At 40.5% G+C, this 25,847-nt stretch overlaps 1 protein-coding gene across 1 annotated transcript; it reads right to left on the bottom strand.

Annotated features, from left to right (window-relative positions):
• Positions 1-1,165: 1,165 nt before the first annotated feature.
• LOC120355909 (ectopic P granules protein 5 homolog) lies at positions 1,166-18,459 on the bottom strand (the record flags this gene model as incomplete). Its single annotated transcript, XM_039444657.1, has 8 exons — positions 18,326-18,459; positions 17,390-17,622; positions 14,727-14,910; positions 11,486-11,704; positions 7,672-7,832; positions 6,333-6,512; positions 4,527-4,699; positions 1,166-1,374 (listed from the first exon to the last, which is right to left on the bottom strand). Coding segments are annotated over exons 2-8 (1,198 nt in total), but the record flags the coding sequence as incomplete, so codon positions are not given.
• Between the last annotated feature and the right edge of the window lie 7,388 nt (positions 18,460-25,847).

Genomic DNA, 25,847 nt, shown 5'->3' with positions numbered 1-25,847 from the left:
TCCTCATCTACATCATGGAAAAATCATTCACTCATTTTTAAATCCTAATGAAATAGTTAAATTAAATTGAAACAATTGAAATGGATTGTAGAAAGCAGTTATGAAGTAGAAGTTATGAGATCAACAACATTATAAGACTTTTTGACCATTTTAATTCATTTTTTGATCCTTGAGCCTTTTTGACCATTTGAATTCATTTTTGATCCACTCCAAGTTACCAAATCAATAGTATACTTTTATTCTGACATTAAAATGACATTTTGCATTATATAAAAATTTTGTAGATAACTATCCAACTAGATTTAACAAAAACAAAATGAATACTATCATACAAAATTATCAATCACTATAATTGGTCAAAACAAAAATACTACTTTCTAAGTTAACTAGTTTTCTGTGAACAATAGACCTCGCGCTCAGTAAGTTACATTGACCTGTTGTTATGTTTTCTCAAAAATTAATTAATATTATCATTTAAAATGTCTAGAAAAAATCAAAATAAACTAGAGCTTTCTGTCCTATCGTACCGTAACGTGTCGTCCGCGAATGCGAGTGTGAGCGCTGTTATCAGGTCTGGCTGCAACTGTTTACCAAAGTTAGTAGTCTACTAACGTTGACTGTCTACAACGTTGATGGAAAGATACATTTTAAAGATGTTCGATGTTTTTGAACGGGTGGTATTAATTATAGTCAACTGTCTACTAACGTTGATGGAAAGATACTTTTTCAAGATGTTCGATGTTTATGAACGGGTAGTGTTATAGTCCCCACTAGACAGCTGATTTATGATGAATAATTCTATAGTTGATTTTCACACTAATATAGGCGTATGGAGGAGGCTCCTTTTTCCTTTTATTTATCCTTGAAATGCAAAATTTCCAAAAACCTTGTATATACGTCGACGCGCAATTTAAAAGGAAGATACCTGTCAAATTTCATGAAAAATTTTTACCGCGTTTCGCCGTAAATGCGCGACACATAAACATTTAAAAACATTTAAACATTTAAACAAGAGAAATGCCAAACCGTCGACTTCAATCTTAGACCTCACTTCGCTTGGTCAACCAGGAGCGATCTGAAAACTCTGACACCAGACCTGAGCCAGCCAAGTAGCTTCATTTATGTATTTATTAATTTTCTATTTGACGATTGGGAAAGTACTCACTTGAAATGAAACAGGTTTCAATCTTATCGACCATTCGACGCACAGTTGCTTTCACCTCGCTTATTCTGGATATGATGAGGTGCTTGTATCGACTGAGGCACGAGAGCAGTAACTTGACTGAGGCCCTCACAAATATCAGACGTTTCTTTGGAGTTGACGGATGGTATTGCGGGACATTTCCAACATGGCCGGCTGCTACTTGAAGTAACCTGTAATTTGAAATTGGGATTATTCATATTCAAAAAATTCAAAATACATAACAATGATTACTGTACACCTGGATTGAGGCTCCTCTTATGAAAACGTGCTTTGATTTACATTATAACTCATTTTAAGTTGGAAATTTGAAGGTGATTGATGAGAGTAATCGAAAGTATTTGTCGAATATACAAACCCACAATGGTTAACGGCTGAAACCTCTAGTCATCAGTAGGAGCTAACCTTAACTCGTCCAAATACTCAATGAAGATTGCATTTAATAATAGCACTATATATCAATAAAGCATCAAAATTATTATCCATATAAGCAACTAGCCGTCAGGCTCGCTTCGCTCGCCATATCCGTCTAGCCTGGACCCCCGACTGATCGTCCAAAAGTGAGATTAGCGGGCACGCTTCGATCGCCTGCATTTTTCATTTGAGCATGCTTCATTCCATCAGAAAGTCAAAGTACTGAGAAAACGCAGAAAAGCTGAGAAAAACGCTGATTTTGGGAGTATTTTTGATGAAGACACCTCATCACAAAATTTTTAGACCCTAGCTAAACCTCTGTACCAAATTTGAAAATTTTCTTGATGAATAACTGAGAAAACGCAAAAAACCGCTAATTTTGGGCGTATCTTTGACGTTATTGCAAATTCCTTCTAGCACAACATTATTACACCCTAGCTGAGCTTCTGTACTAAATTTGTACATTTTCTGTTCATTTGTTCTCGATAAAGCTGAGAAAACGCTGGAAATACGCAGATTTTGGGCGTATCTTTGGAATTTTTTTCAAATCCGTTCTTAGTGCGCCTCTAAAGGGCCAACTGAACACACCTACCAATTTGAACGTTTTTGGTCCGGTAGATTTTTAGTTCTGCGAGTGAGTCAGTCAGTCAGTCAGTCAGTGCCATTTCGCTTTTATATATTTATAGATAAAAGATTGAATTGGCAATAGCACTAATATAACCATTCCCCACTATAAAATAAAAGTTGACCATCCATCTAATTTGTATCAAGGTTTTGGCCGCGACGCCACACGTTAACACGTGTGAAACATTTGTAATGTTTATTATTTGTAAAGACTAACTTGCTCCCATTCTCTAGTCATTTTGATGTTCATTCGCACAACACAAGAAATAGGTTGAGCCTTGGAAATGAATATTGTCGGTACAAATCTAGTCATACTAGTTTTAGGACTTGTGCAATTAGGTTTTATAATCAGTTACCGTTAAATATAAGAGGCTTACTAGTGAGTGGATATATACTTAAAATTAAGGATTTTCTAATAAGAACTGTTTTTATACTAATGATGAATAAATTATTATTATTATTATTATTAAACGAAAATCCAAATTAAATGCTGTAGTTCACCCCGAAGACTTCTTCTAGTGCAAATATTGACAACAGGGTAAACAGCTAGATGGAAACTCGATGAGCGCTACTATTCAAAAATTATTTGTCAGCCCGGGAATCTAACCCAGTACCTCCCAATTGCCGGTCAGGAATGCTTACCATTACACCAAACTGACAATCTCTGGATAGCAGCGCTCATTTTATACGAAGCCATAGCGGCCAGCTAAGGGTTTTATGATACATTCCTATGAGACAAGACACAGACATGAGACAGACTCAGGGATGAAACACATCGTACAGCTTCATATGCGAAAGGGGTAACCAGCGTAGGTATTCATCTATTCAACCTTCAACTTTTTGATACATTCTGTGATTCATTAAAAGTAATTGTCACCTTCAAAATCTTCAAATCATTATCCTGGATCAAAATCAAGTGACGAAGCAGTGTGTGATATCATAACCTCAACCTTTGGACAACATTAACTTTTTGTCAACATTTTTAGAAATAGTACAGGCTCAGCCTATTTTCCTCAAATGTCATAATTATATTATGATTGTAGTATTTTGTACGATGAATAAATAATTTAATGCATTGCCAACACATCTTAATTATTATATCTAAGGGCCAATGCTAACAAATATGTAACCTATAACACTAATATTGAATGTATAAGAGCCAGTTAATTTACATAGGTACTAAAATAATAAACCTCATTCCAAATCACTTTCTCATGGACAATAAGATCAGCGGAAAAATTAAACTGGATATAAAAAACTGGACATACAGTATTTCTTCTTCCATTTAGATATATGACTCGAGATTTCTGCTCCAACATTGTTTTTCATTCGTTTTTCATTTTTCAGTGGACTCGCTTACCTTTATTTTGAGTACCTATTCCTCTGTTTTTCTTCCTTCCCCCCATTTCTCCCTTCCCTTTTTTCCTCATTACTTCTCTTCTCTTCTTTGCCTGCCTATTACATGGGAAACCATAGTTGGCTAGGTATCTTCCTCTCTTTTTTTCTCTTCTCCAACACACCCAAACACAAAGCCCATGGTTTTTTATATTTTGTAACATTTTATTGTGTTTTATTTGTTTCGTATTCTTTGTAATTTTGTTTTGTGTGTTTTTAATAAATTGAAATTGAAATTGAAAATTGAAAATTTAACGTGTCAAACGCTTGAAAAACGAGAGTCAGTTGAAGACAGAACTGGACGGACAGTGTTTTTATTCGATTCAGGAGTTTTTCAGTTGCTTTAGTTCACGGTGATTTTCGTAGACCTTTGAGAGTATATATGTAGCAATCTGTTACATAAGATCTGTTGACAATTACAGTATTATTTGACTATATAACATTACACAATAATATATGTAACAGATTGTTACATATATATTGTGTAATTGTTATATAGTCAAATAATACTATATTGTCAATCTTATAATAAGATTGACAATACAATCTTATTATAATTGATTGTAAATTCTAATTTTTATTTAATCTTAATTATAAGATTTTCTATAATATAATCTTATAATTGTCTTATTTAAAGGTTTAAATTTAGACCTTTGAGAGTATATATGTAACAGTCTGTTTTATAAATGCACAATTTGAGTTAAATAATTCAAGTGATTGACAAGTCCATACACCCCTTTGAGAGGAGGTCAGTGGCTACTAAATTATCTATCAGGCTATGTATCCATCTATATATCCATATATCTATCTATCTATTGATTAATTCACAATCACAACTACTGTGAACGATTTGGAATTGTATCAAGAAATGATTGATCAATAGTTGACTTACTCGAGCACAGCCATATCGATTCGTTCCGTCCACTCCTCATCGGTGAGCTGGAGGATGACACGTGGGTCATAGCTCATGACAAACCAGTTGGCCACCAGCTCGTAACTGGTCGCATCAATCAGGTGCCACTGGAACTGCTGGCTCTCCAACAGCAGAGGCAGCACTTTGCCTGACTGCAAACACATCAAATAGGAAAAAAGAACTTTTTGAATTGATGTGATTCTTGTCATCGGATTAAGAAGCTATTTCTTGTCATTTTAATATCTTCATATTTTAAACACAATGTCGTAATGTACCAATGTAAATGTGACCATGTAAATTACCAATGTAAATGTGACCAATGTATTTACCAATGTAAATTTGACTTGTGTCAATATTGTATTATTTTAGAATGCATTACATGAATAAAATGAAAATTGAAATTATTAACTACAAATTATTTATTCATTTTCATGTAAAACTGTTGTTAATTGGTGAATAAAATTTGATTTGATTTGAAATAGGTGCATGATACACATTCATGACATGCACGTTCTACCGTTATTGGCCAGCCTTAGATAGTAATCCTATACTCACAAAAACCTGTACAGCCCAATCAACTCTATAAGAATGTATTGGACTCCAAGGCTCTTAGAAGTGTTTATTTCGCACAATTCCACTCACACCTGACCTACGGAATTTTTTTGGGGGGAAATTCAAGTTGCGTAGTTGAGTTGTTCAGAATGCAGAAGTGGGCATTGAGAGTGATGATGGGAGAATCAATTCGAACAAGTTGTCGCCCCCTTTTCAAAAAACATCAACTTCTCCCATTCCCAAGCCTATATATTTTCGAAACAATCTGCTTCATTAAGAAAAATCTACATGAATTTAATACAGGCGGAACATTCCTCAATACCCAACAAGATATAGGAACAACCTAAGAGCGACACACACCAGACAACCATGTATAGCGAGGTGTTAGGAGTTCTGGTATTCGGTTGTATAATTTATTTCCAGCTCATATAAAAGAATGACTGGTACAAAATTCAGAGAGCAATTAAAGAAGGAGCTGCTGTTCCATATGCGCGTACTCAAGTGAAGAGTTCAGAGAGTACTATGAGCGTCGAGATGGGGTTTAGAGAGAATAGAAAAAAATGTATTGACTTTTCACGTATTTACGTTTTAAACTACGAGCGTCGAGATAAGGTTTGGAGATAAAAATGTATCGATTTTCATGTATTTATGTTCTGTATTTTATTGACTTACGATACAATGAAACTGATGTAATAACATTGGTAGATGAAATAAAAGGTAGTCCTTGTGCTATTATTCTTCAAATTTATAGGTGATGACCAGAGACTTAAGATGCATAGACTCACATGCAGCGCTAGTGTCGTACTTGGAATTGAAATCGGCCATTGAGGGGGCAACCTATAAGATTATTACATACCAATGCCTTTGTAATCTATAATATTACAAATATATAGATATAATATCTCGTTTTAAAATACCCCAATGGCGGCCTTCAATTTCGAGTAAGAGACATAAATAAACCTGTATCAGCTACCGTCTATAAACAGACAAGACAGGATTGTCAACGTTGTTCTCATTGGTTTTTCAACGTTGTAATTTCAACGACTGTTGAAACCAAATTTATTAAAGCATTGTTTCAATAGACTATAGGGTCTTTCTAGGATCGTTTACAGAAACATTACTTCATTGGGAAGGCATAGGCATTGTGGGTCTATATCTCTTTAAGGTCTTTGGTGATGACACAGTCCAAGCATAAAATTGAATCCGAATAATATTGATATTGACTTGGCGTACCTGTCTGATGTTAGGTTCGTTAGAAAGTTTGACTAGAAGATGCAGAAGAGCACTGTGCGCTTTCGAAGCGGCCTGAGGCGAGCAGTTGGCGGTGATATGCTGGACTAGGTTGTACCAATGTACTTCGATGAAAATCGCTCCCAAAAATGTGTGACAATCGGGCAAGAATTGATCTACAACCTGAAAAAAACGAGGAATTCATAAAGCCTATTCGATTTTTCTAGTCTATCGATATATATATATTCTAAATCAAATTGTCACCTGGTCATATGGGACATAATTATATATGAATCATATATTTATCTCATATTGTTCAGGATTTTAAGAGTTTCAAATTAAAAAAGTTCAATGAACAGTGTTTTTGTCTTGGAACAATCTTTGTCATCGACAGAAAGATTGTTTATTTCATTTGTTGTCAAAATTAACGTAGCTTCTCTTTTGTTTCTAATAACAAACGTGCCGCTTGTGCGACAGATAAAAATATGTACTTGAAATGGCTTTCATGTTTGGCATTTATCGAGTTTATATTAATACCCAAAATTTAACTTTTGGAGAGAGCTCGTTCGTTAGGACTGTGAGTTAAGTCCGGCTGATCCAGTGAAAAAGGCTAGATTTCGTTTCGTTTTATAATACAGTTATTCTGTCACAGATCGGGCAGTTTAAAAATAATTGTATTGTTAAGGGAGACGGGTTCTGAGCCTATTCATTGGTTAGTTAATTTTTGTTCTTTGAAAATACTAACTGTAAAGTCGCGATTAAACCAGTGGATGCCAAAGGGGGAAGCCATATTCAAAAAGGTAGGTGACTACTGAATAAGATCATTGTTCTAAATTTTCATAACCACAAAGATTGAATCACCATTAGCAGCAAGCGAGTGTTTTCCCCATTAATTCATATCAATAATGTTTTTTTAATAAAATTAATCTTGTTTTATTAAATGTATATATATGTTAAAGATTCATTGATTAAAGTTCTAGTTACTCTGTTCTCTTTTGTTATAATAGTTTTCCCCCCTTACAAAATCAAAGATTTTTTATTGTCATTAACAACGACATGTAAAGACAACGTCAACTAATTAAAAAAATAGATCTTGGTCAATAATCTCTATTATATTAAAGCTGCAATAGTATGCATAAAATTTGTGTACGTTATACAAATCCATGAGATTATTCAAAAAAGCTTTCACTCCTGGATTACCATTGACTTGGTTGACAATAATTTGTAGCTATAGTAATCTGTCTATACTTAGTTACCCAACATAACCTGCTTTGATTATACTAAATATTTTTGCAAGTGGAAAGAACTAAATGATAATAATATTAATAATATAATTGCTTACTCTTAGCATAAGATCGATATCCTGAAAGGAAGGCATGAACCGGTTCCAAGGCAGTGTGAGCAGTCGACTGTGCATCAAGTTCAGAATGTGTTCCTTGACTGACGCATGAGCATATTTTATCACATAAAATTGCCAAACAAAGCTCAAAATATTTGTGCAGCCTGAAAAGTACAATTACAAATTATTTGAAGATTATCGAAAGAATAGAAGAGATCATTGGAGTATTTCTTGAGTATCAAAATAGAGGATATAAAATAAATTGATGAATTAAATGGGATTTTTGTATTTTAGTATTTACCATTTAGGTGGAATTTCAATAAGTGAAAACTTGAAAAAATAAATGTTTTACTTATCTAATTAGAACCAAAAAAGTACTTTACATACAATACCTAATTTATTGATGGAAATTACTGAGACATTGCAATTATTCAAATGCTAATGAATTAATTATTATTATTAATGAAAATCCAAATTAAATGCTGTAATTCACCCCGAAGACTTCTGTTACTGCAAATATTGACAACAGGGTAAACAGCTAGAGGGGAATTCGATGAGCGCTACTATTCCTAAAATTATTTGTCAGCTCGGGAAATGACAAATCCCGGGTTGACAAATATTTTGAATAGTAGCGCTCATCGAATTTCCTCTAGCTGTTTACCCTCTTGTCAATATTTGCAGTAGCAGAAGTCTTCGGGGTGAATTACAGCATTAATTTGGATTGTCATTTAATAAAATAATGCCTAATTCATTTTTTTAATATTTGATACCTTCATTGCACGGGGGCAAATCAGGAGATCGAGCCGGCCATTGCAAATCGCCTCTAATTTATTGAGATAAGACATTCTGGGAAGAATTAAGACAACCTTTAAGACAGCCATTTTGTAATTATATAATTTTGTATGGATGGAGATGAAGGTCTTCGTGAAGAATCCTTCTCACAGAACGATCAGAAAGTCCAAGGGCTGACGCAGTTTTGCGTGCGTCTCGGAGATTGCAAAATTGAAGCTCTTACTGTCTCGGAAGTTTTCTCGTGATCTATTGGGCCGTGGAACTTCGGATTTTCATTTTATTGTACTGTAGTGAGGTCCACGTTATAATGGCAGTGACAAAAGATAGCAGAACAACGTCTTGCCTCTGTCTTGCCTTCTATAGATGGTAGCAGATACAGGTTTATTGATGTAATATTAAATGTTCATTCTCGTTTAAAATAATCATTATATTTTCCATTCATATTAAGATGATATATTTTGTTAATTAATTAGTAATTCTACATTGTTAAAAGACGATCTGGCAACAGAGCAAAGCGAGTAAGGTATAGAGCTATCCGCTTTGTAGAATGGTAGACAAGGATAGCAATACCATTGCTAATCAAGCTGCCATTATAACGTGGAGCTGACTATAACTGTTTTTCTAAACGTAGTAGCTAACGTAACAATTGATTTTTGGTCTGGAGCACAGGCATAGCAATGTTGCCGGTACGCAACGGTGACGGTCGGTGCCGGACGGCGCCTGACTGTGACTGCATAGTGGGGTTCCTGAACAGCTACTAGAAAGTAGGGATCAACAGTGAACGCACGCATCTCACGGTTCCAACGCATGATGGCGACTGAACTATGCAAGAAAAAAATTTAAAACCACGCCTTTTGAAAATAACTAATAGCAATCCGCTATGTCATCAACTAACAGCATAGGGTGCATTTCAAAAAATGAATTTATGAAGCCGCACTCTGTATAAAAATATAGACAAAGTTCTATTTCAATTCAATTGCTTCACTTTATAATACGGTTTTAATGTGTCCAAACCCTTAAGGTGCGTACAGATATACGCGCCGCGAACATGAGCAATTCAAATCAATCAATCAAATCAAATCTTTATTTGTCCCAAAAACATAATTACAATGACAAAAATGGTTGTAAATGAAAAAAGTGAATACAATATAAAATGAAAAAAGAAATACCATTAATAGGATTATACATAACTATATTAAAAACGGAATCCCTGCAAGGTTCGAGGAACCTGAGCGCAGAGGCCGAGTGTTCAATGCTTAACAGTACATGAAAATAATAATGGGATATTATCAAGAAATAGGGAAAGAAAAAGTGAGTGAGGAAGGAAAGAGAAAGAGCGGAGTGAAGGCATAGGGGAAAGTAAAGAATAGTTGAAAATTACATAAAAAACATGAGAAGTCTTTATACTAAGCTATGAGGAATTATTACATTGCCAAAATTACATTGTTCGAGATTGTCCATGTATGAATTTCAATTAGCAGTTTTCTATTCAATTTACTAGTGATAAAATGGTTAGGAATAACATTATGAGCTTTGATACCTGATATACAAATGGTTTTCTACAAATTGATAAAATAGTATCTGTAATTGAATAGTAATAGGTAAGGGACGGAGGTTATACGGTGAAACGCAGGTTGAAAGATTCCTATTTTTATTTATGTAGATGATTAAATTTTTTATGTAAAGCTGCCTGACAGTTAAAACATCTAGCTCACTAAACAGAAACTCACTTGGATAGAGTCTGGGTTTTCCCAATATAGCTCTTATAAGGTGTTTTTGAATTACAAAAAGTTTCTCCAAGTGGTTTGAGTATGTTCCACCCCAAACTTTAATTCCATATTGCAGAAATGATTGAATGTAGGCAAAATATATGAGTCTTGAGATTTTTTTATTATCAACTTGGCTGATATTACGGAATTTACTTATCCAATGTCTGAGTTTGTTACATCACTTTTACATCAGCTGACTATATCTGTATTTTACAGAAACGGTATAAGATATATATATAAAAGCTTGGCATCAGCTGATTAAAAGTGAATTGCTCATGTTCGCGGCGCGTAAATCTGTACGCACCTTTATGGGTACAGTAGAGATGCAACTAGGAAGTAAGAAGGTAGATTAGGTTATTGACTCTGCCTTCATTTTATGAGTGTTTCATCATGTTAAAAGCACCTGAGCAATTTTATAAATGGTGATATCCCTAGTTACCCCACAAGAAGAAGTCTAATGTTAGAATTGAAGCAATCAATATAAATTCTCTCAAAAAATTGGAAATACATATCGGTAAAGCTATTCAATGAAATGAAGTGGACGTTCGAACGATGAACGTTCCACAATTCAAAACTCACTTGAGGGATTTGCTACTGGAAAGGTGCCTGTATTATGTAAGAGAGTTTTTTGTCTGACCAAAGCTAACTGTGATATATTGTTTATTGTTTGGCGTCTAAGTCTGCTATTATTATATTGTATTATTTTACTGTTACTAATTGTATTGTCGGTCTTTGTATAAGCTATTGTAGAAAATGACATTGTTTGTAACATTTTTATTTCCTTGACAATAAAGATAGATAGTTTGAAGAACTTTCTGATCAATAACGCAGTGGAATATGGATCACAGAATTGATTAGAGGTGCTTTATTATGTATTCTTTGATAAGAATAACTGGTTCAAATTGATAAGAAATTTGTCAATTTATTGCTAAACATTCTTAACAAAAATAGTCAAATTATTTTTCCATTTTATATCAAATCATCTATATTGCCAAAAATGACAATATCAACGTAGTATTCTGTCCACGAATAAATAAATAAATATAGCACACAAGGAGCTCAAGTTATAGGAAAAGATGCATTTCAAAAAAGGAAACTATGATGCCTCACTTTGATGATAATATATTAATTAATGTATTTTTACAGCTCGTGGTTGGAGATCAAGGCTTCTTTTTCCAGTCACGCCAAAACTATTGTAATTTAATGATTATTTTTATTTGTAAAATATTTCTTGTATTTGTAAATAAATTAGTGACCTGGTAAGGTGTCGAGCATGAATCGTATGCACTCGGTGAACATGGCGGCCATTTTGTTGGCGTGCGCCACATCGGTGACGATCCAGGGCGGCAAAACGGATCGGTCGTCGGTCAGTTGCTGGATCCAAGCAGCCGTTGGCTCGGACAGGTTGCGGGTGAAGTACGGGTTTAACCACGGCGAGAATAGACTCTCGAGAAGCGGCCACAACTGTTCGCTCACTGCAACAAAATCCAGTTACATTCGATGAATTTAATTGATAATTGCATCTAAGGGTGTGATCACAATGAATGTCTATAATATATGTAATAATATATAAGTGCACACAAATTCATTGTTTCGCAAAACAATTACAGATTCATAGAACATCAATAAATGTACTACAGTATGCGTCGCATAGTGTTGCCTCTGTGACTTTGAACACTACCTAGGTAAGCTAGTAGTTCTGTGAACAGTAGGCCTCGCGCAATAAAAACTACAGCTTCCATCGGAGTGAATATATGCCCTGTCCTGAATTGTCGGCGAGATATCGGTGTGTAAACAACTAATGGCTGTTTCAAATATTAATATTATTAAATTATTATCATTAGAATGCTAATAATTTGTTGTAAACAACTATGCTACTACAGTATCATCAAAGCTCACCGAGTTTGAAAGCAGAGAAAGTCGAGAAAAATACTATGCTACTTCAAGTTATCAATTACATGCCTCACTGCATGCAATTAATAGTCCACACAACAACTGTTTTTTCACTATGTACATTGAGATATTGAATTTCATGCGTCATTGCATGCAATTTATAACCACTCTTACAGCTGATTTATGATGAATAGTTCTATAGTCTGATTTTTACTCAATATTCTAAGATTCTCTGAGAAGATACACAAGAGACTGTTGCTTATGGAAAGATACAATGAAGATCCTTGGTATCTTTTCGGATGCAACACGTTGCTTTTGAGAATAACAAAAAGCATCTGTTGCTTATGGAAAGATACATTGAAGCTACTGTGTATCTTTTCGGATGCAACATATTGCTTTCGAGAAGATACAAAACAGAACCTGTGCTTATGGAATGATAAATTAAAGCTCCTTGTGTATATTTTCGGATGCAACACGTTGCTTTTGAGAAGATAGAAAAGAGAATCTGTTGCTTATAAAAGATACATTAAAGCTCCTTGTGTATCTTTTCAGATGCAACACGTTGCTTTCAAGACGATAAAAAGCATCTGTTGTTAATGGAAAGATACATTTCCAAAAGTCGATGTTTTTGAACGAGTAGTAACTCCAATAACGACACTGAAAACACCACAAATAAACCACTGGAAAATTAATAATTATGATACAATAATAAGTTGACCTCAAATAGAGCAGCGAAGGAATAAACAGAGCAGAATCTTGAACACAAAAACTAACCTCAATTTGTATAGGGGTTTTTTCCTGCAGTCCTTTGTTGAAGGGGAACGCGCCAACCAAGCTCCCCGACAGCCAAGCTCCTCTTAAGCTGAGCTCCTTTTAAAACACTTCTGAGGGGATTAGTTGACGGCGACAACCGAGCTCCTGAGAGAGGAACTTGGCTGACAGGGAGACTAGTTGTCGTCTACGCCTTGTCGTCTACAACCTGGTTGTAGTGATCGTGCGAGAGCTTGGTTGACGTCACCGGACCCGACAATTGAGCTCCTCGCATGCTCACGTTTGAGTGCCGAGTTTTCGCGAGTGAACTGACATTTATTACATGCACTACTCATGGATTTTGGAACAGTCCTCAAATCACGCCTGTTTTCCCAATCATTCATTACTTTTGATGAGTTGTAACAAATTTTTCAAAAACAATAGTTCAAACTCATAAAGATGTTCTTATCCAAGAGCTACACTTCACAAGATAGACATTTATAGATAACATTTCTAAGTTAGATGGATCGGAAAGATAAATAGTTTATTCCATTTAATGTTTGCAGTGATAGAAGTGACAACATTAACAAGCTTTTCTTCTAATAATCAAATTCATAGAATGTGTGAAACTGTGTCTGTGATTGTACTACTTCCTCACCCGCTTCAAGCTAATTTTAATGCCCAATAGGGGATCGGCTTCGGGGAGCTTAAAGTCGTTAGCGTGCGAGAAACTTGGTTGTCAGGTACGATCACGACAACCAGACCCCTCATATCCAGCAAGGGATCAGCTGGCTGGGAGCTTAGTTGTCGTAATCGTGTGAGGAACTTAGTTGTCGCCGACTATCAAGCTCCTTCGTTCTAGTAGGCATCAGCTGTGGGGGAGAACTAGTTGACGGCAATGGTATTTTTTGCCATGGGGATTGACTGTGTGAAAATTGCGAGGAGCTTAGTTGTCGGGGAGACAGGTTGGAGGCGACCCCGTTGAAGACACAAAAACTTCGTTCAGGTTTACGACTGTACATGTTTATCGCTCATCACTAATTGCCAGCCTTAGCAACATGCTCAATCTTCATAATTCATTTATTGATTCTAGGTACACAATTACTAGTAGTTCTGTGAACAGTAGACCTCGCGCTCGTTAATTACATTGACTTGTTGTTATGTTTCTCAAAATCATAAATAATTATCAATTTAAATGTGTAGAAAAATCCTAAATAAACATAGAGCTTTCTGTCCTATCGTACCGTGACGTGTCGTCCCGGAATGTGAGTGTGAGCGCTGTTATCAGGTCTGGCTGCAACTGTCTACAACGTTGATGGAAAGATACATTTTCAAGATGTTCGATGTTTTTGAACGGGTAGTAGTATTATAGTCAACTGTCTACTAACGTTGATGGAAAGATACATTTTCAAGATGTTCGATGTTTTTGAAAGGGTAGTATTACAGTCCACTAGACAGCTGATTATGATGAATAATTCTATAGTTTGATTTTTACTATTGATGATTACTATTTTTAATATTGGCGTGTGAAGGAGGCTCCTTTTTCCTTTTATATTATCCTTGAAATGCAAAATTTCCAAAACCTTGTATATACGTCGACGCGCAATTTGAAAAGGAACATACCTGTTAAATTTCATGAAAATCTATTACCGCGTTCGCCGTAAATGCGCAAATATAAAACATTTAAATATTAAGAGAAATGCTAAACCGTCGACTTGAATCTTAGACCTCACTTCGCTCGGTCAACAATTAAAATAATTGGGGGGGGGGGAGAACCAAAAGACAGTCTAAAACTGTTCTTTCCCCGAATTTTGATTTATATACCAAATAAATAGTTGAATTGACTGAACTCACATTTATCGCCAAGCGATCCTCGATCAGCCAACAGTCGACTAGCAATCAGACCGTGGCCAACCAAACCGAGAAATGTGCAGAACGGATCTATGTAGTCTCTGTACTTGGGGTAGAGGCCGTACAATCCATACTGCAGGCGCTCCTTCATGAAATGGTTCCCAAGTAGCAGAACAGTTTCTCGAATCTATCATTAAAAAAGGAAACGTAAAGTAAATTTGCAGCAATATTTGATAACCGATAAGAATTATTACAGAGAACATGACAGGATTATACAGAGTGGCCCATACAGCACTATCTCCGTAAACAAAGCCATAGTGCATTCTGGTGACGTCAGCACAGGTAGGGCTCCTACACTAGCTGATATAGATCAGCTGAAATCAACACATGTAGGAGCCCTACCTGTGCTGACGTCACCATCAACCCTCTGTCATGCACTATGACTTTGTTTACGGAGGTAGTGCCATAAGTCGGTTGACACTAGCAATTTTTAAGGTCAGCTGTTGTTACAAACCAAACCACAGCTGTTTAGTTTTGTTTACCACAGTTTAGTTTGAGGTTATGTTTGATGGTTATTCGTGATAACTTAGTGTGTTCATTGTTATTCGATCAAAAATTAAAATAATTTATATAAATTTAATAGTGTTAATTAATATAAAGTTAACAACAGAAAGCGTGTCAACTGACTTATGGGCCACTCTGTATATTGTATCAAACTAGTGGAATTTCCTATAAAATTCGTCTAAACGTGTTAAGTGATGGTAGCTTGACCTAGATTTTGAGTTGGACTGTAGTATAAATTTGGAAAGAGACAGTTTGGGGCATAAGCTTGTTGTGCCTTCTCAAATAAGTGTTATAATTATGCATGATTAAAAAATATATATAAATAAACATTGAATGGATGATTTTTATTTTTAACTTCTTTATTGTGTCATAAGCTTACATAGCATGTGAAATTACAACGCATTATATTATAATTCACAATAAATGTATGACAAAGTACGAATATTGGAGCACACTAATACGTTCTTTAATATATCATTTACTATACAACTGCCTATAATTATAATATGATGAATATTTGTTTTTATTTCAACACAGTAAATGCAATAGTGTAGGCTAACTTGACCAAAATATATTTAGGTAACTTAAGAGTTACCAGTTACATATATACTGTTACTTAAGTGTTATAACTCAAGTGTTATATGAAGATAAGTTTGCCATGATTAATATTAAAATAAAATAATAGATAGATGCTCATCAGTTGCCACTTGAATTGAGCTTAATTTGTTGATGATTAACTAACGCAAATAAATATATTCAAAAAGTATATAAAACAATAAATAAAGTGTTGTTGGTTCCATCTTGTTCCACTATTATTATTACTATTAAATTTTATAAAACTTTAAAGTGAAAAAGCACTCACATTATTTGATGTGGCGACGTCCGTTTCGTGCTGGTATCGCACATTTTCAAGCCAAACAGGAACTGAAGTGTTTAAGGTTATGAGGGTGAAATTGGTGGGGGTGGAGGGGAGTTTTGGGGGGTTAATGGAGGAGTATTTAAATGAGTTTGTCGAACAGGGTGTGGGAGGAAAAGTTGATTTGGTCATTTAGAATATTGTTTGCTGTTGTTTGGTGTGTTTGTATATTTCAAACTGTTCTAGTACATTTAAATTTCTGTTTTTGTGGGAATAGTGGTATTTCGAGGTTGTTGTCTATGTCAGGGTGTGTGTGGTCAGTGGAGATAATGTGTTCTGCAAAGGTGGAATGGGAGGACGGATGGGTAATGGCTCTTGTGTGTTCTTTGAATCTTATATTGAAATTTCTAGCTGTTTTATCTATGTAGAATTTGCTGCAATCTCTACAATGAGCTTTTAAATTCCTGGTTTATTGTATTGATTTTGAGAGGTGATGTGTGGGGACAAGAGTTTTTTCAGTGAATTTTTTGTTCTGTATGCAACCTTGTATTTTATTTTCTTGAATGATGCTGCTATTTTGTAAGTTTTATTGTTGTGGTATGCGAGGGTGACGATGCTGTATGATTATCAGTGTTGTATTTGTCAGAGTTTTGCGGATTGTTCTTGTTGTTTTTAATTTTTTGTAGTGGTTTGTCAATCTTTGAGGGTTTATATCCATTTTGTTGTGCAATATTTTTTGTGTGCAGTTTCAGTTTTTAATCTGTGGTTGTCATTGGGATATTTATTAATCTGTATAGCATGTGGTTGTAGGCTGCAAGTTTGTGTACAAAATATACAGAAAGCCCACTACAACCGACACCACAATCCATTGCACTTCAAATCACCCTATCCAACACAAACTTGCAGCCTACAACCACATGCTATCCAGATTAATAAGTATCCCATGACAACCACAGATTACAACAAGAAACGGACGTCGCCACATCAAAAAATGTGAGTGCTCTTTCACTTTAAAGTTTTACGAAATTTAAGAGTAATAAATAATGTTTCATTTTCCCCAAACTACAAATTGTACAAATACAAAGTCAGGGTGAAAAATAGGTAAATATTACAAGAAAGTGTGAAAGATATTTTCAAAGTTGATAATTTAAAAAATACTGATGAATAATCATCAATAATAAAGGTGAATGAATAAGAAATACATGGTAGGGTTAATCTGCTTCTACATACCGTGAGTAAAACTAACCTCATTATGCGATAGAATCCTCTGTTCAGTGGCGAATTTGCAAAGACCTTCCTTCATTTGAGCCATGGTCATGTTTGGCCTAAACCGATAGCAGGACAGGGCTTCCAACAACTCATACCACACGTCTGGCGCGATGGACTGTGTCTCGCTCTGTTCCAGAGTCAGCGTGATCACTTCCCCGTAATGCTCCGGGAAATCAAAATCATCAATTGACACAAGTGTTTCCTGAATACCTAGATAAGAAATATTGCAATTTATAAAAATTATCTTAATAGGGCTACTTTAATTGTTGTTCATAATTATAAATAACTAGTACCCTTAATAATAAACTTAGAATAAACTTAGGGCCAGTTGCACGTCCGTCTGTTAAAAATGGACATATAATGTCGATTAACAATCAGCGTAGTTTTAAATTAATTATTTAATTTATTCAATTTAATTATTCTATCTCATCAAATAATTTATTTTATATTGATATATTTTAGAAAAAGATAAAACAATATTAGTATTATCTGCAAAAAAATCTGGCAGGAACGAGAATTGAACCTGGTTCCCACAGAATGACAGACCACGGTCTAACCGACTCGCCCACCATGTGCTCGTAACAATAAATGCGAAAAAGTATGGCAATGAATCGCTGTATCTTCAAAGACACATCCTTTCTGGATTGAGGCTAGTTTGGTTTTTTAAATTTACAAAATAGGTTTCTGCGCCTTGTTTCAAAGAACTTGCATACCAAATTCATCCAATCGGACAATAACTGCGACTGTAACTGCGGTACAAACAAACAACAGACGAAAGCCGATCGAGTCGAAACTAAGATCTCAGCTTCGCTTCGGTCATTATATTGAACGATTTAATTTTGTTCCCAATCGATCTACGAGTGTATTAGAGCCCTTGGTCCAGATAAGAGTAAAAGCAATTGGAATAACTTACTTCGTGGATCATCAGCTTATCTTCAGCCGGAGTTTTCCCAGTTGTACTCAACGCTTTCATGGAGAGTTGAATCAACTCGGTTCTATCACTCAATCGTGGTTTCTTTGACGGCAGCCATCGGGGTAAATCAATCTGCCAACAATTAAAATTTATAATATTCATCAATACAATCCTATGCAAATGAAATGAAAAAATTCTCTATTATTTCAATCCTATGCAACTAGGTATCATCTAGCAAAAACGATGAAGGACATCACTAAATATTCAGAGAGCACTGTTTATTTTTTACATATGAGGTTTCAATCGTTGATGAGTATTTTCATTGATGCTCTGAGTAGATTATTGCCCACACCTTTCTCTATCAGAGTTCCCAGTGTCGCTCTGGGCCGGCTAAACTCAGTCGGCGACTGGGAGGGCCGCGGCAGGGGACGGGAGTCTTGGTGGGGCGTCCGTCAACCACCCTCGTTCGAGTTGGGGTTGAAACAGGGTTTTGAGTGTTTTGGAGAAATGTTTCCCTCTTTTAGGAAAGAGGGCCGTGCTTTCGCACTGCCAAACAGGGTTGGTCGCGGAATGAAGGGAATAGGAACCTTGCGGTGTTAGTCGTGAGAAAGGGCTTCGTGTCGGGACTAAGTCTTAGTCCTTGGCCACCGGGTGTCTTCCGGGGTCCGGGTTGATTGCGGAGCTCTGGTAAAGGCTTCCCTGGCCTTCCCAGAGGTCCTCTTTCGGTTCCGCACTGGTTTAGTGCGCTGCGGCGGCCAGCACTCTGGACTTTCCTAAGTCCTACTTGCCGGGCACCAGCTGTCCTCCTGGGGTCCGGATCGGCCGCGGAGTTGCGGGAAAGGTTTTTCCACACCTTCCCAGATGTCCTTTCTCGATCCGCACTGGATTAGTGCGCTGCGGCGGCCAGCACTCTGGACTTTCCTAAGTCCCACTTGCGGGCACCAGCTGTCCTCCTGGGGTCCGGATCGGCCGCGGAGTTGCGGGAAAGGTTTTTCCACACCTTCCCAGATGTCCTTTCTCGATCCCGCACTGGATTAGTGCGCTGCGGCGGCCAGCACTCTGGACTTTCCTAAGTCCCACTTGCCGGGCACCAGCTGTCCTCCTGGGTCCGATCGGCCGCGGAGTTGCGAGAAAGGTTTTTCCACACCTTCCCAGATGTCCTCTTGCGCCTCGATGTCCCACTGGTGGTCTACCAATGGGGAGTCAGGTTTCGACCAACCTGACGTGTCGCCGTTGGTCGAAACTGGTAGCCCGTCGTCTACACGGGTTAAATGTCGATCAGCACTCGCCCAAACGGATGGATGTTGAGCAATGGAGTTCACCGTGATTGAGGCTAATCGTCTTTAGCCTCAACACAACTCCCGATCGCTGAAGAATCAGATTCCACTTTAGTACAAGACGTACTGTTATTTTGCTAGCTGCTCGCTGCTTCCTTCTCACCTCACTCGACCGCCCACCCTGGCTCTCCGAACTCGACTGCCTCCTGCTAGCCTTTCTCGAGCCTCCCTCAGTGACCGAGAGGGAGGGAGAGAGGATGCGCAGCACGCTGAGCGGTAGGCCAGTGGCTGGCTTGAACGTTGACCCCTCAGATTCTATGAAAGATAGCCGAGCGCCAAATAATGAGCCCTAAATTCAATTCCTTTCTCTAGTTACAATATACATCGTGACACACTGTTCCTACTAAGGAAGGGGGGTGGGGGAAAGAGAGGGGGAGGAGAGGGGGGTGAGGATGGAAGGGGTAAACGGCAGACAGAATGTCTCAAATGCCTGAGTACATTCGGCCGCCTCTCTGCCAGTCATCATAGACCGAACACAACTGGCGCCAGGTTGACTCCTTGCCAACCGGTGGTGGTGCGTCGGCACCATCCGAAGAAATGAGCAAGCTATCTGGCCGGATCCTCGGCCTAGCTTCGGAAGATCTTGAAGATCTGCACTGTGCTTTCACACTGCGTTGAGACGCCGTGTTCGCACACTGCAAGAGACCGCCGTGCTTCCGCACTGCAATGGGGGACACCGTGTTTGCACACTGCAAGAGACCGCCGTGCTTCCGCACTGCGATGGGGGACGCCGTGCTTTCGCACTGCAAGAAGCGCCGTGCTTTCGCACTGCAAAAAAAGGACGCGGTGCTTTCGCACTGCAAAAGGGATGCCGTGCTTCCGCACTGCTGGGATGCCGTGCTTCCGCACTGCAAGGGGGGACGCCGTGCTTTCGCACTGCAAAAAGGAAGCCGTGCTTTCGCACTGCAGAATCACCGTGTTTCCACACTGCAAGGACCGCCGTGCTTCCGCACTGCGATGGGGGACGCCGTGCTTTCGCACTGCAAGAAGCACCGTGCTTTCGCACTGCAAAAGACCGCCGTGCTTCCGCACTGCAATGGGGGACGCCGTGTTTGCACACTGCAAGAGACCGCCGTGCTTCCGCACTGCGATGGGGGACGCCGTCATACTGCAAGGGGGGACGCCGTGCTTCCGCACTGCAAAAGGACGCCGTGCTTTCGCACTGCAGATCTCCGTGTCTCCACACTGCCAAGGACGCCGTGCTTCCGCACTGCAGATGAAGTCGCAGTGCCTTCGCACTGCCAAGAAGCGCCGTGCTTTCACACTGCAAAAAAAAAAGGACGCGGTGCTTCGCACTGCAATGAGACGCCGTGCTGTCGCACTGCAAAAATAAGGACGCGGTGCTTGCACACTGCAAAAAGGATGCCGTGCTTTCGCACTGCCCGGGGCGCCGTACTTCCGCCTGCCAGGAACGCCATGCTTTCGCATCGCAAAAAGAACGCCGTGCTCCCGCACTGCAGAGTTGCCGTGTTCCCACACTGCCAGGACGCCGTGCTTCCGCACTGCAGATGAGAGTCGCGGTGCTCTCGCACTGCCAGGAGGGCGGGTACACAAGAGACGAGGTGAACAACACCTCAGACAGGTTCTGAGAACCTAAGTAGCATTGCAAGGGAAACGCCGTGCTTCCGCACTGCAATGAGTCGCCGTGCTGTCGCACTGCAAAAATAAGGACGCGGTGCTTTCGCACTGCAAAAGGGATGCCGTGCTTTCGCACTGCCCGGGGCCCGTGCTTCCGCACTGCCAGGAACGCCATGCTTTCGCATCGCAAAAAGGACGCCGTGCTCCCCCACTGCAGAGTTGCCGTGTTTCCACACTGCCGAAGACGCCGTGCTTCCGCACTGCAGATGAGAGTCGCGGTGCTCTCGCACTGCCTGGAGGGGCGGGTAACACAAAGACGAGGTGAACACACCTCAGACAGGTTCTGAGACCTAAGTAGCATTGCAAGGGAACGCCGTGCTTCCGCACTGCAATGAGTCGCCGTGTGTCGCACGCAAAAATAAGGACGCGGTGCTTTCGCACTGCAAAAGGGATGCCGTGCTTTCGCACTGCAAAAGGGATGCCGTGCTTTCGCACTGCCCGGGGCGCCGTGCTTCCGCACTGCCAGGAACGCCATGCTTTCGCATCGCAAAAAGGACGCCGGGCTCCGCACTGCAGAGTTGCCGTGTTTCCACACTGCCGAGGACGCCGTGCTTCCGCACTGCAGATGAGTCGCGGTGCTCTCGCACTGCCAGGAGGGGCGGGTAACACAAGAAACGAGGTGAACAACACCTCAACAGCTTCTCTGAGAGCCTAAGTAGCATTGCAGGGAAACGCGGTGCTTCCGCACTGCAATGAGTCGCTGTGCTGTCGCACTGCAAAAATAAGGACGCGGTGCTTTCGCACTGCCGAGTCGCCGTGCTTCCGCACTGCCCAGGACGCCGTGCTTCCGCACTGCAGGTGAGAGCGCCGTGCTTTCGCACTGCCGGGGAACGCCGTGTCACACTTGCAGGACACTGCCGGAAGTGTCGTGCTTCGCACTGTACATAATGGACGCCGTGCTTTCGCACTACCGAGTCGCTGTGTTTTCACACTGCCCGGAGGCCGTGCTTCCGCCTGCAGGTAAGAGTCGCGGTGCTCTCGCACTGCCAGGAGGGGATAACACAGGGCCAAAAACACACAAAACACAAAACACAGAACACAAAAACACAGAAATATCGCCGGGCTTTTGCCCTGCAGGCCGTGCTTGCGCACTGCGTGCCGTGCTTGCGCACTGCGTGCCGTGCTTGCGCACTGCGTGCCGTGCTTGCGCACTGCGTGCCGTGCTCGCGCACTGCGTGCCGTGCTTGCGCACTGCGTGCCGTGCTTGCGCACTGCGTGCCGTGCTTGCGCACTGCGTGCCGTGCTTGCGCACTGCGTGTGCCGGGCTTTCGCCCTGCATGGCCGTGCTCTCGCACTGCCTTGCTTCGCCTGCTTGCGCACTGCATGTGCCGGCTTTCGCCCTGCATGGCCGTGCTCTCGCACTGCCTTGCTTCGCCGTGCTTGCGCACTGCATGTGCCGGGCTTTCGCCCTGCATGGCCGTGCTCTCGCACTGCCTTGCTTCGCCGTGCTTGCGCACTGCTGTGCCGGGCTTTCGCCCTGCATGGCCGTGCTCTCGCACTGCCTTGCTTCGCCGTGCTTGCGCACTGCATGTGCCGGCTTTCGCCCTGCATGGCCGTGCTCTCGCACTGCCTTGCTTCGCCGTGCTTGTGGCACTGCATGTGCCGGGCTTTCGCCCTGCATGGCCGTGCTCTCGCACTGCCTAGCTTCGCCGTGCTTGCGCACTGCATGTGCCGGCTTTCGCAACTGCCACACACTTCCAGCATCAGACAGCTAGGATGAATCTCAACACGACCAGGAACTCGTCGTGGTCTCAGCAATAGCAGCTGAGATACAGCTCCAATAATTCCAGGACTCGTCGAGGAAGTAGACTCAAGTTGCAGTCCCCATCCTCAAGAAGCAACGTGATACACAAACATGTACCACTTCACAGGAGGCAGAAGTTGATAGAGCGAATTGGAGTCCAGGAAAATTACCAGGTTCAGAGTGATGGATACTCTCAGTTATTTCAGTGTATCAGCAACTTATTGTTCACAATAAAGATGAGAGATGACAATATGATGCAGAATACTGAATTATATGGTTGACATGAAGCCACAAGTTGTGATGTTACACCACACATTTCGATTTTATATCACATTGAATGTGGTCGAAATAGTAATTCATTTTCGATCTGTTATGAGGATCTCAGCCTTCTCACTATATCACAATAATAAAATCGGACTATAAATTCCAACTCAATATTCCACTTCTCACTGTTCATTTCAATAATGAAATCAATCACATGATTTACTTATGCAAAGTAACCTTCCATTGGATATAAATGACAGTGTGTTTATTATAACAGATAACATCTGCTATTAATTCACAATCAGTGAACATTTATTGCTCAATCTCTCCTTCTCACTTCAAGACTTATTTGACCCCGAAATAAATCTTGATTTACTTTTTCAAGTAATTGTTCACACAAGGCGTGTATAATGACACACAGCTGTTAATTAATTCATATTCTGGAAGTATTGATTTTCCGAAAAATAATCACACAATCAGCACAAATAGTAATAATTGAATGAATCAATACACCGTCAATAATAACTCATGATGGTAGGCTGAGTAAGAATTATATTCACCCTCGAGACGTGATCTAATTCCACACTGCCGAGGACGCCGTGCTTCCGCACTGCAGATGAGAGTCGCGGTGCTCTCGCACTGCCAGGAGGGGCGGGTAACACAAGAAACGAGGTGAACAACACCTCAAACAGCTTCTGAGAGCCTAAGTAGCATTGCAAGGGAAACGCGGTGCTTCCGCACTGCAATGAGTCGCTGTGCTGTCGCACTGCAAAAATAAGGACGCGGTGCTTTCGCACTGCCGAGTCGCCGTGCTTCCGCACTGCCCAGACGCCGTGCTTCCGCCTGCAGGTGAGAGCGCCGTGCTTTCGCACTGCCGGGGAACGCCGTGTCACACTTGCAGGACACTGCCGGAAGTGTCGTGCTTCGCACTGTACATAATGGACGCCGTGCTTTCGCACTACCGAGTCGCTGTGTTTTCACACTGCCCGGAGGCCGTGCTTCCGCACTGCAGGTAAGAGTCGCGGTGCTCTCGCACTGCCAGAGGGGATAACACAGGGCACAAAAAACACACCAAACACAAAAACACAGAAACACAAAAACACAGAAACATATCGCCGGCTTTTGCCCTGCAGGCCGTGTTGCGCACTGCGTGCCGTGCTTGCGCACTGCGTGCCGTGCTTGCGCACTGCGTGCCGTGCTTGCGCACTGTGTGCCGTGCTCGCGCACTGCGTGCCGGCCTTGCGCACTGCGTGCCGTGCTGCGCACTGCGTGCCGTGCTTGCGCACTGCGTGCCGTGCTTGCGCACTGTGTGTGCCGGCTTTCGCCCTGCATGCCGTGCTCTCGCACTGCCTTGCTTCGCCGTGCTTGCGCACTGCATGTGCCGGCTTTCGCCCTGCATGGCCGTGCTCTCGCACTGCCTTGCTTCGCCGTGCTTGCGCACTGCATGTGCCGGGCTTTCGCCCTGCATGGCCGTGCTCTCGCACTGCCTTGCTTCGCCGTGCTTGCGCACTGCATGTGCCGGGCTTTCGCCCTGCATGGCCGTGCTCTCGCACTGCCTTGCTTCGCCGTGCTTGCGCACTGCATGTGCCGGGCTTTCGCCCTGCATGGCCGTGCTCTCGCACTGCCTTGCTTCGCCGTGCTTGTGCACTGCATGTGCCGGCTTTCGCCCTGCATGGCCGTGCTCTCGCACTGCCTAGCTTCGCCGTGCTTGCGCACTGCATGTGCCGGCTTTCGCAACTGCCACACTTCCAGCATCAGACAGCTAGGATGAATCTCCAACACGACCAGGAACTCGTCGTGGTCTCAGCAATAGCAGCTGAGATACAGCTCCAATAATTCCAGGAGCTCGTCGAGGAAGTAGACTCAAGTTGCAGTCCCCATCCTCAAGAAGCAACGTGATACCACAATGTACCACTTCACAGGAGGCAGAAGTTGATAGAGGCGATTGGAGTCCAGGAAAATTACCAGTGTCAGAGTGATGGATACTCTCAGTTAGTTCAGTGTATCAGCAACTTATTGTTCACAATAAAGATGAGAGATGACAATATGATGCAGAATACTGAATTATATGGTTGACATGAAGCCACAAGTTGTGATGTTACACCACACATTTCGATTTTATATCACAATTGAATGTGTCGAAATAGTAATTCATTTTCGATCTGTTATGAGGATCTCAGCCTTCTCACTATATCACAATAATAAAATCGGAACTATAAATTTCAACTCAATATTCCACTTCTCACTGTTCATTTCAATAATGAAATCAATCACATGATTTACTTATGCAAAGTAACCATCCATTGGATATAAATGACAGTGTGTTTATTATAACAGATAACATCTGCTAATTAATTCACAATCAGTGAACATTTATTGCTCATCTCTCTCCTTCTCACTTCAAGACTTATTTCACCCCGAAATAAATCTTGATTTACTTTTTCAAGTAATTATTCACACAAGGCGTGTATAATGACACAACAGCTGTTAATTAATTCATACTCTGGAATATTGATTTTCCGAAAAATAATCACAACAA

This window comes from Nilaparvata lugens, unplaced genomic scaffold (genome assembly GCF_014356525.2).
Source record: "Nilaparvata lugens isolate BPH unplaced genomic scaffold, ASM1435652v1 scaffold5199, whole genome shotgun sequence".
NCBI lineage: Eukaryota > Metazoa > Arthropoda > Insecta > Hemiptera > Delphacidae > Nilaparvata > Nilaparvata lugens.
Note: the sequence above shows the minus strand (reverse complement) of the source record. Positions and strands in the feature narration are given on the sequence as shown.